Genomic DNA, 16,891 nt, shown 5'->3' on the forward strand with positions numbered 1-16,891 from the left:
CACCACATGACACTGAACTCCATTTTGGTACCTGTATTTTTCCACAAACTGGGCTGGGAACTGTTTTTTGAACAAAGGGTCCCCACAATATGTTAAAGCCATATAAGGTAGGGAGTGACTCCCCACACAAGAGAACTCCTGAAACACCTGAGGAACAAAGACTGAACTGGGGGAAGGGCTGGATCCAGGCTAAAGGGATGCCACCGTCCTGGGACAAGCTGTGCGATAACACGAACATCAAACTCTGTATCCAATGCACTTCAGCCCCTAAAAATCAGTGTAGACCCACTGGCTTTTTCAGACTCCTCAGAAGCAACAAAGGGAAACAGAAAACCATCCCGGTTTTCAAGTGGGCAGCTTTATTCTACATAGACTGTACAGACAACCATCAATGGACCCCACCTCTCACAGACGACTCTCTGTAAAAGTTTGGGGTCCCAAAGGGTACATCTTCATTGCAATCAAAGACTCGCGGCTGGCCCGGGTCAGCTGATTTGGGGTCATGGGGTTCGGGCTGCAGGGCTAAAAGCTGCACTGGAAACGTTCAGGCTCGGGCTGGAGCCCGGGCTCTGAAAACCAGCGAGGGGGGAAGGTCTCGGAGCCAGGCTCCAGCCTGAGCCCAGACATCGACACTGCAAGTTTTAGCCCCGCAGCCCAAGCCTGGGTCAATCGAGCCGGGCTCTGAGGCTCGGTGCTGTGGGGTATTTATTGCAGTGTGGACGTACCCCAAGACACCAGAAGCCTAACTGGGAGTGGAGGTGGCTTCTGCTGGGTTGTTCTGCTGACTGAAGTAGCCGGAGAGCTCTTTTAGTGCTCTGTAGCGATGGGAGATGGAGTTCTTCACTGCCTTGGGCAGCTCGGCATACCTGGGGAGGGGGAGAAAAACAGGAATAGCCACAATCCCAACCAGAGCCTAAACCCTGGTTTGCTCAGTAACTGGGTGCACCTGAGTTCCCGCGGCCTGCTGAGAAGCTGAGCCAGCTCCCTTCCCTGGTTATCGTCAGGCCAGGCCTTAGAGATGCCGCTGGTGACAGACCAGATACGCGCATTCTGTAGCTGTCACATTCGTTGGCAGAAGCGGTTCCCTTGGCCTGCTTTGTACGTGCAGATTAGGGCGCCCTCTGTTGACTCTGGGCTTCACTTCGGCACCAACCTTTTGTCACATAAATTTCTACTTGTGACTCAAGCAGGCTCTCTTGCCAGGCTTACCTCACTGAGCCCTTTGTCAGCTTATTCAGAGGGCAAGGAATTGAGTGCAGTTCCCTGAGAGTCAGACCCTGGGCCTGGGTCTCCATTATCCTGGCCCTGGGCAGTCATTTGCCCTTGTGCAACGCCACCTCTGTCCGTTTATTGAACGACACTACTCTAGGCAGGCTGATGCAGCTCACTGAAAGTCAGTCAATAAAAACCATATCTGACTCCAACAACAGTCCACCGACTAGCAGCAGCTACTAGAAACAACAGCAGAACCACCCCTGCATCTCTCCAAAGTCTGTGAGGAGTCCTAGGATGGGAAACAGTTTATTAGATACACACTCAGGTCGTCTGCCCTACAGGCTTGAGACAGTCTGAGCTGTGAGGTTCCAACCCACGTCCCCCATGGTCAAAGCTGTTCAGATGTAGGATTCTGCTTTAAGCCCATCTCAACTTCTCTCTGGCAGAGTTCACTGTAAGCGGGTTCCACTTTATGCATTAACAGAACCTTTGGTTTCGTGATTTTCTGAAGTAAGGAATTAAAGGCAAAGAGTCACTTACGTCTGGTTGTAACCATCAGGCTGGAAGCAAGGATCCCAGCCAAAGTCTCTGGGGCCTCTGGGCTCAACAATGCGACCCTGCCAATTCGGGGAGGAAGAAGAAATAAGAGGTTTCTTTCTCGGCACTGCTCTGCCACATTCACGTCATTACACGCGGGAAAATGAACCGGTTACATTTTAGACCGAGCTCTGCTTTGGGAAACCACCAAAAGTTACAAGACTGTTTAGCATCCCCCCAAAACAAGGCCAAGGTAAACAACTAGGACTTCTTGGTTTAGTGCTCCATCTTCTTAAGTCCACGCTGTAGGCAGACAGATCTGCACCACTCTCCACCTTCCCCTGGCGCGCCTGCTCAACACACACATCCCAGGGCACTGAGGCGTCAGGACTCAGCCCCCAATAAGAACTCCTGACTGTCTGAAGGATAAACTAACAAACAGGCAGAGGAGAAACACGGGGCATGGATGGTGGGAGAAGACTGGTCACTTCAGTGCTTCTCAGTACCAGCAAGATGTAGCCATATTAGAGGGAGTTCAGAGGAGCAACCACCCATCCAAACGAAAACGATAGGGTCTGGAAAGATGGACATCTGAGGAAAGGGTTAACTACGTGCAGCCGGGCGATGGGGCTTGGAGCTCATTGAAATGGTGCAGCCGCACATTCTGCTCCTAGCATTCAAGGGCTTGGAGGGCTGAACAGCCGCCAGGCTCAGGAGTGGAGACAAGAGAACTTGGAGGATCATTCAGAACCTTCAACCAACGTTTTCAAACTCCGGTGCCTCTGGGCACCACAATGAGTAGCCTGATCTTCAGATGTGCCACGTAGCCACATCTTCCACTCAAGTCTATGGGAGCTGCAGCCGCTCAGCAACCCTGGAAAATCAGGCCATTGATGTAGGTGACTAAATATGGATGTAGGTGGCCAAGATGAGCCCCTTGCAAATTAGTGCTGTGAATGGATTCATGTTACGAGCCCCCTCACGCCCCAGCCTACTGCTATCTGCAAAGGCTTCTTTGGCCCAGCGATCTGAATACCTACACAAGTCTGGCCTTTGAACAGCTTCACCGGGTCCTCCGGGTTTCCAGTGCTGAATGCAAAGGTGCAAAGAGCATAAGCGGACTTGTCTTCAAACCCCGCTAACAGCTTGTACAGACCTAAGCAACAGAAGGAGAATTCCATCATCTCCGCGTTTCGTTCGGCACACGGCACAACTGACAAGAGGCAATCTGCGACGAGCGAGGGGAGGGGAAATCCCAAACCAATAACGTTTTGTGCCCCCGTGGCAGGCCTCCCACAGACTGCATCCAACTCACAAGGGGGAGGGAGTATTACCGGGATTAGGCAGGGAATGGTCTGTCTCATGGGTATTTCAGGAGACTGGTGATCAGGATTCTTGGGTTCTACTCATGACTTTTCCACAGAATCCTTACAAGGGGGCTTAATGAATGTTTTTAAAGTGTTTTGCGATGCCTAGATGAGATGCTACATAACTGCCTAGGATAATGGTTTTATTCATCTGATACTAAAGATTACATCTCCTGTCACTTGGGGTCAGTCTGTTTCCCATTGCCCATAGTTGTGACAGCAGAGAGGGAGCTCCTGGAGTGTAGTCAGAAGAGCAGGCAAGGAAGGGGGGTTTGGTGGTACTGGAGGGACACGAGGTGGGTGACAGGAAGATCAGTAAAAAGCAGGAGATCAGGAAAGCACATACAGGGGATGGATGGATGGATTTTGGATAGGTTGGAAAAGAAGTGACAGGATTCAGTAATAGTCTGGGGGGGGGGGGGGGGGGAAAGGGGGGGGAGGCGAGGGGGGGGGGGGGGGGGGGGGGGGGGGGAGGAAAGAGGGGTGACACCAAGGTTGTACTCCTGTGTTGCCATGTTGAACTGATAACTGCAGGGCAATTAGGAAGCGCGGTTGTCAGTACCAAGGCAGATATGACTCTGAAGAGAGGTAGATTTGGGAGTCATCGGCACAGAGATGGCTGCTGAAGCCATCAGCGCAGATGATCTTTCTCACTGATAAGGTGTAGATGAAGCAAAGGGAGGGGCTAAGGGCAGAACATGATGGGACACATGGAGACCGTGAGGAATGGGGAGAAGTGAGCAGTCCCAGAGATGGCAAAGGAACCAGTCAAGTGCAGAGCTATGAAAGCCCAATGAGGAAAAGGATTCACTTCACATTGTTGCTAGATTGCACAGGAGCATGTGATTCTGAAAAGCAGTAATTCAAAGGGAAATACCTTCTGGTTTTAACTTCTCTAGAAACCATTTTCTGCAACGTAAGAACAGAACAAGCGTCAGTGGCAGGGTTATTTTCTGCCATGGTCATCAACAACGGAAATATGTCTAGTGCAACATTCTATGGCGGATTTCTCTCTGCACAGGTTTCCTAGCACTATGAATCCCTGGTGGACTTGCACTGTTTAATAAACCTTACTCCGGGCTATATATTAACAAACATTAGGAAATGCAGATTTAGACTCCAAACCAGCAAGTTACAGACCCCCGAGGGTCGTACTGAAATCAGTGGGTCTCCTCCCTGGGCCAGGGGTCAACTTGCATGGAGTTCATTTTGCAGGGTTGGGGCCTATTTCTTAAATAACAGAGCCTGTGGGTCTTTAGCCCAAGACTCTACTCCAGTGATTTTGCTATTCAGATTATAGGCCAGTCTGTTGTGCAGTACCACCTAGCCTGTATGTTCATTACTTTAGCGAGGAAGCATAGTTTAATGGTTAAGGCAGAGGACCCAGGAGACTTGGGTTCCTTTCTTGAATTGCTGTACAATTTGGGGGAAATCACTTAAGTTCTCCATGCGGTAGCAATCCCCCCTGTAAAATGGGAAGAATACCTACCTCACATAGGTGAGTTTGTAAAATACGTGGGAGCTCTTTAAATAAAGAGAACTATAAAAGCGCTAAGTATTCCTGAGGCCAAAAGTTCAGAAGAGTAATTCCCACAAATGAGCAGTGAGATGGTAAAAAAAAATCCTTCATTTGAAGATTTTTTTCCTCCTTCCAGAATCACTAAGCCAATTGACTCACATTTGGGGAGTGATCATTTGCCCAGTTTTGTTGTAAGAAATAAAGAATGTGAGTTATAGAAGTATGTAATCACATTCCACCTTCCATGTTTTCTGCCCTGGTAACCAGAATCAGCAGAGCAAATTGCAGAGAAACTGCAAAACTAAAAAGCAGTGCCAAGAGCTACGGCAGGACTTTGCTAGAGGAGTTCTGAGTAAGGCTGCGAGTCTGTCATGGAGGTCACGGATTCCGTAACTTTCCGGGAACTCCAGGTCTTCCGCAGCTGCAGCAGCTCGTGCAGCTGGCCCTGGGGTCACCCGAGCAGCTGGCCCTTGGGGGAGTCTCACCAGCTGCTGCTGGGATGTCCCAAGGCCAGCTTCTTGGGTGGCCCCAGGGCCAGCCGCACTGACTGCTGCTTGGGCAGCCCCGAGCAGCTGGCCCCGGGGTCGCCGGAACAGCAGCCGATGTGGCTGACCCCGGGAGCCACTGGAGCAGCAGCGGTTCTGGGGGCTGCCCCGGAGCAGCGGTCCAGGGGGGCCTCGGAGCAGCGGGTGGGGTCAGCAGTCAGCCCCCACTGCCGGAGCAGGGGTCAGCCATTGGCCCCTGGGGCTCCCCTGGAGCAGCTACGATTTAGTCAGGGGTTTTATAATAAAAGTCATGGACAGGTCACGGCCCGTGAATTTTTGTTTATTGCCCGTGACCTGTCTATGACTTTTATTAAAAACACCCATGACTAAATCTTAGCCTTAGTTATGAGCGATTAAATTTAGAAATCTTGTTTCCAGTTGAACTACAGCAGCCTCCAGGGTCCCATTATACAATACAATAAATCCAGTGATTCGAATTAACAAAACTCGGTAGCTCTTTCTCTACTGAAGTTGCAGAATGGACAAAATTCCTCCCCTGATGACTTCAGTGTAGTTACACAAGGGATGAATTTGGTCCAAACACTTTAAACCACAATTTCAGTTTAAGAGACCGATCCTGCAAATGATGCCTGTGCTGAGTTTGAAGTGAAGGGTGCCTGGATCAGCCCCCATGGATTCCTTCGCAGGGACAGGTCCTAGTTGGGATGCAGGAGCAATAACCAGGAGCAGGGAGTAAATCAGGGTCACTGAACTGTCCCATGCACTATGCATTAAGTGCAAAGCAGGGACCGGGTGAGTACAAATCCCTTCCCCATTTCCTCTTTCTTCAGGATGAAGCTGCAGGAGCTAGACCAGCAAACAACAGAAAAGAGAGTTCTGCTCCTGGGGTTTGGAGAGCCCCCAGGAATCACATCTCAGAAACCTATAGCCCCAGTCAAACCGTAGTACAGGAAAGAACTACAAGCATAGTCACTCCTACTTACATATATGGTCCTGGGAGGCCCCCCAAGGCATTGAAACACAAACAAGTGTCTTCTACGATAACAGGTCCCTGGATCTGCAGAGGGAAGTCAAAGAAACAGAAATATTAGATCTAAGGGGAAGGTACCTTCTCCTCAACTGCCTTTTTGGTTACAATCCATTATGGTTCCACATGACGTTAGAGCAGGGGTTGGCAACGTTTGGCACGCAGATCGCCAGGGTAAGCACCCTGGCTGGCCGGGCCAGTTTATTTACCTGCTGACGTGGCAGGTTCGGCCAATCACGGCCCCCACTGGCCGCGGTTCACCGTCCCGGGCCAATGGGGGTGGCGGGAAGCCACGGCCAGCACATCACTTGCCCGCGCCGCTTCTCGCCACCCCCATTGGCCCAGGACGGCGAACCGCGGCCAGTGGGGGGGCCGCGATCGGCCAAATCTGCCGCGTCAGCAGGTAAATAAACTGGCCCGGCCCGCCAGGGTGCTTACCCTGGCGATCTGCGTGCCAAACGTTGCCGACCCCTGCGTTAGAGGCTTCATAAAAACGCAGCATCCATTAAAGCTCCTTAAATCTGAGGAGATTATATAGAGAGAGAACAAGCAACGAAACCTGTGCTCTGCACCTGCAGCTAGAAGTAGCACTACCAAGGCAGAGATAATAAGCTTTCCTTTGGAAGTTTGAGGAGAGCTAATCTAAAGCATTCATATGGGTATCATCCTCATTGGGGGGCAGTATTGGAGGAACCTAAAATGGAGGGGGGGGGGGGGTTGTTGCATTTGCACAGTCCTGACTTTCATTGGAGCCCGAGGCCTAACTGGCTTCTTCATTCTGAAAAAAAATCTGTGCCTGGGCTCTTTGGATGACAACCTGTCACTGGCTGGTGGAGAACTACTTCCTTACCCCCCCAAATGATAAGATGGGAACAAAGGCGCTGACCCCGTACCCGCAATCGGGGGCACCAGAACAGAGGGTCCATGCAGCCATAGCCCCATCACTTTTAAAAGTGGGAGGGCGATGTCCTCCCACTTTTTACCGGCTGTAGGGCGTGTGCAAGGAGTGAGCAGGGGCTGGGTTCTTAGTGGGAAAGGCAGTGTGAGGGTGGGGCCCCGGGGGAAGAGGCAGGGCGGGGCCTTGGAGAAGGGGTAGGGCCTCGGGGAGGAGGCGGGGCTGGGGCAGAGCCTCAGGGAAGGGGCAGGGCCCCAGGCAGGAAGAGGTGGGGCCTCAGGGGCAAGGGACAGTGCAAGGGTGGGCCCTAGGGGAAATGGACGGTGCCGGTGGCCCCCCCCACACACACATTTTTGCCACTCCTGCCACAACAGGTACAGTAACTCCTGACTTAACGTCGTCCCGGTTAACGTTGTTTCATTGTTACTTTGTTGATTAATTAGGGAACATGCTCGTTTAAAGTTGCGCAATGCTCCTTTATAACGTTGTTTGGCAGCCACCTGCTTTGTCCACTGCTTGCTGAAAGAGCAGCCCGTTGGAGCTAGCTGGTGGGGGCTTGGAACCGGGGTGGACCGGCAGCCCCCCTATCAGCTCCCTGTTCCCCTAAGTTCCCTGTGCAGCAGCCATCCTATTCCGGGCAGTTCAGCTGTCCCTCCCCCCATTGCCTTGTGCTGCTCCTACCCTCTGCCTTGGAGCTGCTCCTGGGAGCCTCCTGCTTGCTGTGCGGGGAGAGAGGGGTGCTAATGTCAGGGTGTCCCCTTCCCCCCCCACTCCTGCCCCCCATCTCCACAGAGCAGGGGGGGACACGACAGGAATCAGGAAGAAGGGAGCATACTGGCAGCAGCTGCTGTCTCAATTTGAGGATCTACTTAAACAGGCAATGTATTTAGAGTGGGGTAAGTGTACTTAAAGGGGCAATGTGCGTCTCTCTCTCTCTCACACGTGTGTGTCTCTGTCTCTCTCTGCCATGCTGTCTCCCCTCCCTCCATTCGTGCTGCCTTGTAGAGTGTGAGGCTACATTAACAACAATGTGTTAACCCTTGAGGGCTCAGCTGTTCTAGTTCATCATTTAGCAGCAAGGCATTCCCTGGGAAATATCCCACCCTCTGACTTCTCCACCTCAACCAAGCTTCACAATCATAATTGCTGTGTACAGTATTAAACTATTTGTTTAAAACTTATACTGTGTATATGTGTGTGTGTGTGTGTGTGTGTAGATATATATTTCCCTGGAACCTAACCCCCCCTATTTACATTAATTCTTATGGGGAAAGCGGATTCGCTTAATATTGTTTCGCTTCAAGTCGCATTTTTCAGGAACATAATTACAACATTAAACGAGGAGTTACTGTACCTAATAACAGCAGCAGCCTCTGTTCTAGGGAAGCGAGAGGCCAGAGCTCTGCGGATGGGCACTCTATACTTCACCATGTCCCTGCTCTACCAGATTAGAAGACAAGAATACTAATCATCTAGGACAGAACCAGTTGTAGGAATGTTCTGCCAAAGCAACTGAGCTGATCTCACTCTCAGTCCTAGAGATCAATGGGATCAGGCCAGGGAAGGGCCTTTGCCGTAGAAGACCCTATTTATGAACCTTTCTCATAAGGGCTTCCGTTGGAATTTCTCTGTAGCTATATTCAAATCTTCTACATCCTTTTTCTTGGCACCAGTCAGTCCATGGCCATTTAATTCCCCACCAACTATGTGCCAAATGAGTGGGTAGTCATGCAGTGGGTAACAGCTGGGCCATTTAGCCTAAACTCTTGGTTAATCTCTATTCATTTTTGACTGACACCTGTGGAAGTGGGGAAAGCAGAAAAGGAAATGACCTGATTTGCTGCTTCCCGGCATTTCTGAATCGAGATCTCGTCTGGTTCCCCTTGGTATTCTGGCACTGCAACAAGGACAGGAGGGATTATTGCGAGGTGAGGGGTGGCCAATGGCTGCTGAAACGTTACCATTTAACGAGCGAGAAACAAAGTCACGGACTTACAGTCAATTTTTTTTGCGACCAGTCTGTAGGGAAACGCATCCCCAAGGATCTGAAGGACCTGTTGGGAACAAGACAGAGGCTGTTCAGCCAGCTCTGCGGGTGGGGGACAGCACCTAGCCCAGTGTGTGAGATACTTTGGTCCCGTCCTCCCCTAGCCACAGGAGCTCTCAACACCCGCCTCAGACCCAGGCGCTATGGGGCGGGGGGGGGAAGTGACAGTAAGTTTGGAGCAGGGTGGGCATTGGGCAGTGCTGGATGGGAGCAGCGTTTGGCCGGGATCAGGGATGGCGGGGGGACTTGCTCTAAGGCTCCTACCAGGTTCCGGCAGGGACACTGAGAGCAGGTTCGGGCCCCGGTGAAAAAAAATTTTCGGGCCCCCAGCAAGGGCAGACCGGCTAAACAGGCCGACGAGAGGGGAGGAAGCCGGGCCCCAGTAAGGCAACGAGAGGGGGTGGGAAGCCGGTCCCCGGGCCCCCTTCCGGACCACCGGGCCCCGGTAAGGCGACGAGGGGGGGGGAGCCAGGCCCCGGGACCCCGGTAATTTGTACCAGCTTCCCCCCCCTCTCGTCAGCCCTGGGCTCCGGTTCAGGGGAGCGGAACCCCCCGACGGGGTTCGTCCAGTGACAGGTTCAGCGTCGGGAGCGTCCCCAGGGAAGCGACAGTCCTTGCGGAGCCCGAGCCCCGGCCTGCCCGGGCGTTAACTCTGGAGCCTAATGACGGCAGCGCGCGGAACGGGCGGGCAGTGGCAGCAGGGGGCGGGGCTAGCTGCGGGGGCGGGAGCAAGCGCTGCACGCGGGAGGAGGCCCCTCCCCCGGAAGACCCCCGTCCGGGGGTTGGCGGACGCCATGCTTCATTCCGGTACGGTGGCCCCCTCCGTCCAATCCGCGCAGCTCCCTAACCCCCACCTCCTCTAGCTTCTTGGCGTTGCCGGTCACGAACACCACGTTCCTCCCGGCGGCGGCGGCCATAGCAGAGCCAGAGCGCCTGCGCGCTGACCTGCCAATCACAGCCTCGCCGCCCGGCAGCCAGGGCAACGCGCCTAGCCCCGCCCCGCGGGACCGGCCAATGAGAGGAGAGACCCATCTTCCAGCGCCGTGGGGACTGAAAGGAGCCTGGGTACGCATTTCCGGTGACGAAGGGCGAGGGAGGCTCGGGGACAAGACACTTCCGGTCTCCCAAGCCGCCACTAGCTGGAGCAGACCGGAAGTGCTTTTCTGCCCCCACCCCCGAGCTCTATGGCCTTGGAGGCCGGAAGTGCGTTGTCGGGTTGCTGCGGTAACCGATGCTCTGTCGGAGGGGGCGGGGGGCTGCGGAGACCCAGCAGGGCGATGCTGTGGCCTGGGTGTAACGTGGCCTCCCTCGCACCTGGCCCGTGCGCGGCCGCGGCTCTGCTGCCCCGGAAGGGGTCACCAGGGGTTTTACCGACCCCCTGCCCTGCTTAGCCTTGCCAACTGTCTATGGGCACCAAACCGACTCCCCTAGCCCCGCCCCTTCCCCGGGGCCCCGCCCCCGCTCCCTACATGCCCCCTCCCTCACTTTCCCTGGGCTGGGGCAGGGTTTTGGGGTGCGGGAGGGGATCAGGGCTCTGGGATGGGGATGGGGGATTTTATGGTGCAAGAGGGGTTCCTGCTGGGGCTGAGCTATTCGGAGTGCGGGCGGGGGCTGTGAGTTGCGGCAGGGGGTTGGGGTGCAGGAGGGGATCAGGGCTCTGGGGTTGGGCAGGGGATAAGGAGTTCAGGGGGCGGGGGGGCTCTTGGCTGGGGCAGGAGGTTGAAGTGCAGGGGGGTGGGGGCTCAGGTACAGGAGGGGGCTCTGGTTTGCGGGGTCTATGGGCTGGAGTGCAGGAAGGGCTACGTGCTCTGGGGTGGGGCCAGGGTTGAGGGGTTTGGGGTATGGGGGGGCTCAGGGCTGGGGCAGGGGATTGGGGCACAGGCTTACCTTGGGCAGCTCCCCGTCAGTGGCGCAGCAGGGCAAAGGCAGGCTTCCTGGCACCGTGTTGCACCCCGGAAGTGGTCAGCAGCTCCGGCTCCTAGGCAGGGGCAGGAGGCTCCACAGTGCACGCTGCTCTTACCACAGGCACTGCCTCCCCAGCTCCCATTGGCTCTACAGTACACGCTGCTCTTGCCCACAGGCACTGCCTCCCCAGCTCCCATTGGCCAGGAACTGGCCAATGGGAGCGCAGAGCTGGTGCGTGGGGTTGGGGCAGCGCGTGGAGCCCCATGGCCCCCCAGCCTAGGAATCGGACCTGCTGGCCGCTTCCACGGTGCAGCACAGTGCCCCAGGACAGGTAGGGACTAGCCTGCCTTAGCCCTGCTGACCGGGCTTTTAATGGCCCGGTCAGCGGTGCTAACCGGAACCGCCAGGGTCCCTTTTCAACTGGGTGTTTCGGTCAAAAACTGGACACCTGGTCACCCTAGCCCTACTCCAGTTTGCGAGCTCCCATCGGGGGGGGGGGAGGGGGCCCTGATAGGCCCAGCTGCATATCCCCCCACACACTTCCGGGCTGCTGGGGGGGGATCCTTGCTGGGTCTAGGGGGGATTCAAGCTCTGATCCCCTCCCGCTTCCACTCCTCTTTAGCCCGGACTCCCCTGGGCTTTAGCAGCGCACAGACATGGGTGTGCCATTCCGGTAGGGTCTTACCAGGAGAGAAATGCCTTAGTGCACCAAGGGGCTGAGAGACTCAGACCCACCCGAGTCACTTAACACCTCCAGATGAGGAAACAGCTGAGAGCAGGAAGTTCCTGTCTTTATTAAGTTCCCCCCCTTACAGCATAGCCTGGCCCTCTCTGGAACTGGGGAAAGCCTTGGGGCTCTATAGTTAATTCTTTCTGTTCCCCAGATACACTGAAAGGAGCACTTCCATACCACATGCCAAATATTAAATACACCTCTACCCCGATATAACGCCACCCGCTATAACACGGATTCGGATATAACGCGGTAAAGCAATGCTCCAGGGGGGCTGGGCTGCGCGCGCCGGCGGATCAAATCAAGTTTGATATAACGCGGTTTCACCTATAACACGGTAAGATTTTTTGGCTCCCGAGGACAGCGTTCTATCGAGGTAGAGGTGTACATGCAGCCCTGCTGTACTAAAACAAAGAAATTAACCAGTCGAAGGGCATAAGATCCACAGAGCATATGTACACCGCTGTCATTCCTTCCATATTTAATATAGGTCACGGGTTAGGCTGTTAAATGTGGAAGCAAATGTGAGAGTCATCAGAGGTTTTGGGAGAGGATTCAGAATCCGCTTCTGAGCCAGCACCCTGCAAATCCACTCGTAGGGCAATCTCCTCGGCTGCTGAAATATGCAGAGCGTGGGAATTTCAAAAGCACTCAGCGCCGGCCTTGTTCTTCCCCCATTGCAATCAAAGGTAAACCTCCCTTTCACTTCAAAGAGAGCAGAGCGAGAGCAATACTGGGCTTGTTGAGGAATAACACCGGGAAGGGTCAATAGCAGAAGTTCTTTCGTATGGACACATTTTAGGTGGTTTGGCAAATTGCAGAGTGGTTTTTTTTAAGTATAAATATTCGTATTTTACAGGGAAAGATGAACTACACAGATGAGGGAATCCAGTTCACTATTCCTTGTCAGGCCGACAGTTCTTCGCAGCTGGGATTTTGAAAGCAGCCCAGCTCCCACTGAAGCCGGATTCCTATTGAATCTGAGAGCATCCTTCCCTTAGGGTCCTTGGAAATCCTGAGCATGCACCATCCCCTCTAACGAACAGAGAGGGTGGGAAAAGTTCAAGTAATCGTTCAGGGGGAATTAGCCCCTTTCAGACAGATCCTCTGCAAAGCAGTGTCTGGTTTTAGTGTAACAGACTTATGGCAGCACAAGACATGAAACAAACACACAACCGCATACAGTACACGACATGTTCCCTTTTGGAGTTTGCAACCAGCACAGCGCCCCCCCCCCCCCCACCACCACCCTTAACAAAGCAGCTGAGAAATGTTTTCCACCGGCGCTACTTGCACAGCGACTCGAATATCTCCAGGGTCCTTTTGATCTCCCGGATCTGTTTGGCCAGGGCGTGGACCGGCTGCATGGAGCGGTCCAGCTCCTCGCAGCGGGCCATCAGCGTGTACATCCCTTTGATGCTCATGTCTACGGACTCGCCCAGGCTGTCCACGGCGTCCCGGTAGGTCTGGATGTAGCCCACGCTCAGGGCCGTCATGTTCTGGATGCTGCCGCTCAAGCTCCTCATCATCTGGTCCACTTTGTGGGCCACCTCTTGGGTCAGGCGCTCCAGCTCCGTCAGCACCGCGGGGTCAATGGGGGGGATGTCGGCCGCTTTGCTCCGCCCCAGCCCTGGGAAGGGCTGGCCCGGGGGCTCCGGCTCCTCCAGGCTGCCCCGGGAGCTCAGCTTGATTTTCAGCTGCAGGTTGTTGGCCACGAAGTGGGTGAGGTCCCCGTCGTGGCTGACCGTCCCTTCCAGCTCCAGGGCGCTGGAGATGGTGGCGCGGCGCCCTTCCTGCGCTCGGCTGGCCCCGTACGCCTGGCTGATCCCATCCAAGCTGCGGCTGTCCAGCAGCCGCCCTCCGGCCAGCCTGTCCCCAGCGGCAGCCGCCTGCTGCCTCCGCGAGCCTTCCCGGCACGGATCCTCCAGGCTGGCCGCGGCCCCCGGGGCTTGGACGCGCACCTGGGCCATGATGTGCTGCGGCAGGCCTGCGCCCCTCTCCATGCTCTGGCCTGGGGCTCCCAGCGCGCACTGGCCGGGAGGGGGACAGCGACACCAGGGGAGGAGCCTAGGGAGAGGCAGCTAGGGAGGGACGCAGGGAGAAAGCCAGCGATCCAGTTTGCACCTTTCCGAGGAGGAGGAGCGAGCTGGGGAGAGGGGGATCCCTGATTGGGCTCTCCCAGAGGCAAAGAGCAAATCACAAGCAGCAACACCAGGACGGGGGAGGAGGCGAGACAGGAGAGGGTGTGAATGTGATTGAGACAGGGAGGATGAGGGGGAATAGGGTGAGGAAAGAAAAGGTAGGAAAAAGAGACAGAAGAGGGGCAGGAGGGATGGAATGAGAAGAGGGGGAGAGAAAGGGTCACGGAAGTGAAAGCAAGATTCATGGATCTTAAGGCAGAAGGAATCTGATCATCTACTCCAGGGGTGGCCAACCTCTGGCTCCCGAACCACATGCAGCTCTTCAGAAGTTAATATGCAGCTCCTTAGATACATGGGGGCGCCGGCGGAGCAAAAAAAAAAAAAGGAAGCTGCGAAATATCGGGACGCGGGACAGACGCCTAAATATTGGGACAGTCCCAATTTTATCGGGACCGACTCTGGGGCTGGAGCTACAGGCGACAACTTTCCAGTGTGCCGGGGGTGCTCACTGCTCAACCCCTGGCTCTGCCACAGGCCCTGTCCCCCTCCCCTGAGCCTGCCATGCGCTCGCTCCTCCCCTTTCCCCTCAGAGCCTCCTGCACGCCACAAAACAGCTGATTGAGAGGTGTGGGGAGGGAGGGGGAGGCGCTGATTGGCCGGTGTGATGGTGGGTGGGAGGCACTGGGAGCGGGGTGGGGGGGGAAGCTGATGGGGGGCTGCTGATGTATTACTGTGTCTCTTTGACAATGTCCATTGGTAAATTCTGGCTCCTCAGGCTCAGGTTGGCCACCCCTGATCTACTTTGACATCCTGCATAGCATGGGCCAGAGAATCTCACCCAGTTACCTCTGTATTGATCCCAATCACTTGTGTTTGCCTACAGCCAGGGCCGGCTCCAGGGTTTTTGCCGCCCCAAGCAGCCAAACAAAAACAACAACAAAAAAAGCCGCGATTGCAATCTGCAACGGCAATTCGATCCGTCCGCCGAATTGCCCCCGAACAGCTGGACGTGCCGCCCCTCTCCAAAGTGGCCGCTCCAAGCACCTGCTTGGTAAGCTGGTGCCTGGAGCCGGCCCTGCCTACAGGAGTGGTTCTCAGCCCGGGCTATGCAGAGGTCTTCCAGGGGACGCATCAACTCATCTAGATATTTGCCCAGTTTTACAACAGGCTACAAAAAAAGCACTAGTAAAGTCAGTACAAACTAAAACGTCATACAGACAATGACGTGTTTATTCTGCTCTATATACTAGACAATGAAATGTAAGTACAATAGTTATATTCCATTTGATTTATTTTAGAATTATATGGTAAAAATGAGGAAGTCAGCAATTGTTCAGTAATAGTGTATTTTTATGTCTGATTTTGTAAGCAAGCTAGTGAGGTGTAACTTGGGGGAACACAAGCCAAATCAGACTCCTGAAAGGTGTCCAGGCGTCTGGAAAGGTTGAGAGCCACTGGCCTAAAGCATCTCTTCCAGAAAGGCCTCCGTTCTGGATTGGAAGTTGTCCAGTAGACCAGGCCCAGTGTAGTGTGCAGGAACAGGCTCCTATCCCTGTAAATAGTGTGGGAGCGCTCGCTCACTGTGCTTCAGAAGCAGTCAGAGCAGCAGGATGTATTTCCCTGGCAGGAGCCGGACAGAGCCTCTGGCCTGGTGGGGAGAATGGAATCCTGCTATGGGGGAAGAGGAAATGTGGGGGACAGAGCCCTGGCACGGTGGGGAGAATAGAGGATCCTGGTATGGGGAAATGGAGGGCAGACAGAACCCCTCACGGGGGCACCCTAGTATATGCAGAATGGGGGATGCACAACTCCTTGTGAGGGGAGGGAAATTGGGGGGATATAGGGGAAGGGGTCATACAGAGGCCCTGGCATTGGGGGAGTTGGGGGGGTTGCAGGAAGACCTTGAAATAGAGAGGATGGGAGGAGGGCATTCAGGGAGCTTATGGGGGGATGGAGGGATACCAGGAGTCCCAGAGCTCAGCCTACACAAGCTGTTAAATGCATGGCCCTCTAGCGTATATTTAGAAAACACAATTATTTGGAACCCAGCTGTGATTCCTTCAGATTATTGTTGTGTAAAGAGCAAAAGACACAACACAGAAGAGAGAAGACATATTTGAGATCAGGAAGGATTTTTCCCCTGGGTCAGATAGGCAGAGACCCTGGGGCCATTTTTTGCCTTCCTCTGCAGCTTGGGGCCCTGGTTGCTTGCAGGCTTAAACTTGTATAAATGGTGAATTCTCTGTAACTTGTAAGTCTTTAACTCATGATTCGAGGACTTCAGTAGCTCAGCCAGAGGTTAGGGGTCTATTATGGGAGGGGGTGGGGGAGGTTCTGTGGCCTGTGACGTGCAGGTCAGGCTAGATGATCCCTTCTGGCCTTAAAGTCTATGAGGTGTATTATGGTAGTTCCTAGGGGCCCCAGTCATGGCCCAGGGTCCCACTGTTCTAGGCACTGTACAAAGACAAAACAAAAAGACATCCCCTGCCCCAAAGGGCGTACAATATGAGTTTAAAGCAAAAGACAGCAGAGGCAGACAGGGCAGTACAAGGAACCAATGAGATAATACTGGTCAGCAGGATCAGTAGTGGTTTCAGCACACCAGCAGCCTAACCGTTGTCAAGTTTTTTATAGGCATCGCAGCAACGGAGTGTTTGGAGGAGGCATTTGAAGGAGAAGGAGGAAGACAACTCCAGACTGCTACTGGTCAGTCGCAAATGAGTTTGGAGTCAGGAAGTTGACCGTTCCGGCAGCAGCTAATCCTGCTATGAAGGACTGTGACTCTTGGCAATGTGCATGAAATAGTGGAGGGCTTTGTGGCAATGGGATTCCCTAACTGCAGTAGGGCAATAGATGGCAAGCATATTCCAATTTTGGCCCCGGACCATCTTGTGACAGAGTACATCAACAGAAAGGGGTACTTGTCTATGGTATTGCAGGCACTTGTGGATCACCGTGGGTGTTTCACTACCATCAACGTGGGTGGTTCAGGAAGGTGC

General features: G+C 54.3%; 2 protein-coding genes across 2 annotated transcripts; both read right to left on the bottom strand.

Annotated features, from left to right (window-relative positions):
• Positions 1-338: 338 nt before the first annotated feature.
• ITPA (inosine triphosphatase) lies at positions 339-10,177 on the bottom strand. Its single transcript, XM_034768325.1, has 8 exons — positions 9,968-10,177; positions 9,063-9,120; positions 8,899-8,963; positions 6,128-6,201; positions 3,997-4,028; positions 2,793-2,908; positions 1,756-1,832; positions 339-866 (listed from the first exon to the last, which is right to left on the bottom strand). The coding sequence occupies exons 1-8, from the start codon at positions 10,028-10,030 to the stop codon at positions 743-745; spliced, it is 609 nt and encodes a 202-aa protein (XP_034624216.1). The 5' UTR covers positions 10,031-10,177; the 3' UTR covers positions 339-742.
• Positions 10,178-12,986: 2,809 nt separating this feature from the next.
• BORCS6 (BLOC-1 related complex subunit 6) lies at positions 12,987-13,858 on the bottom strand. Its single transcript, XM_034768329.1, has one exon. It carries the CDS (start codon positions 13,752-13,754, stop codon positions 13,038-13,040), a length of 717 nt encoding a protein of 238 aa, XP_034624220.1. The 5' UTR covers positions 13,755-13,858; the 3' UTR covers positions 12,987-13,037.
• Between the last annotated feature and the right edge of the window lie 3,033 nt (positions 13,859-16,891).

The sequence above is a fragment of the Trachemys scripta genome, chromosome 4 (assembly GCF_013100865.1).
Source record: "Trachemys scripta elegans isolate TJP31775 chromosome 4, CAS_Tse_1.0, whole genome shotgun sequence".
NCBI classification, from domain to species: Eukaryota; Metazoa; Chordata; order Testudines; family Emydidae; genus Trachemys; species Trachemys scripta.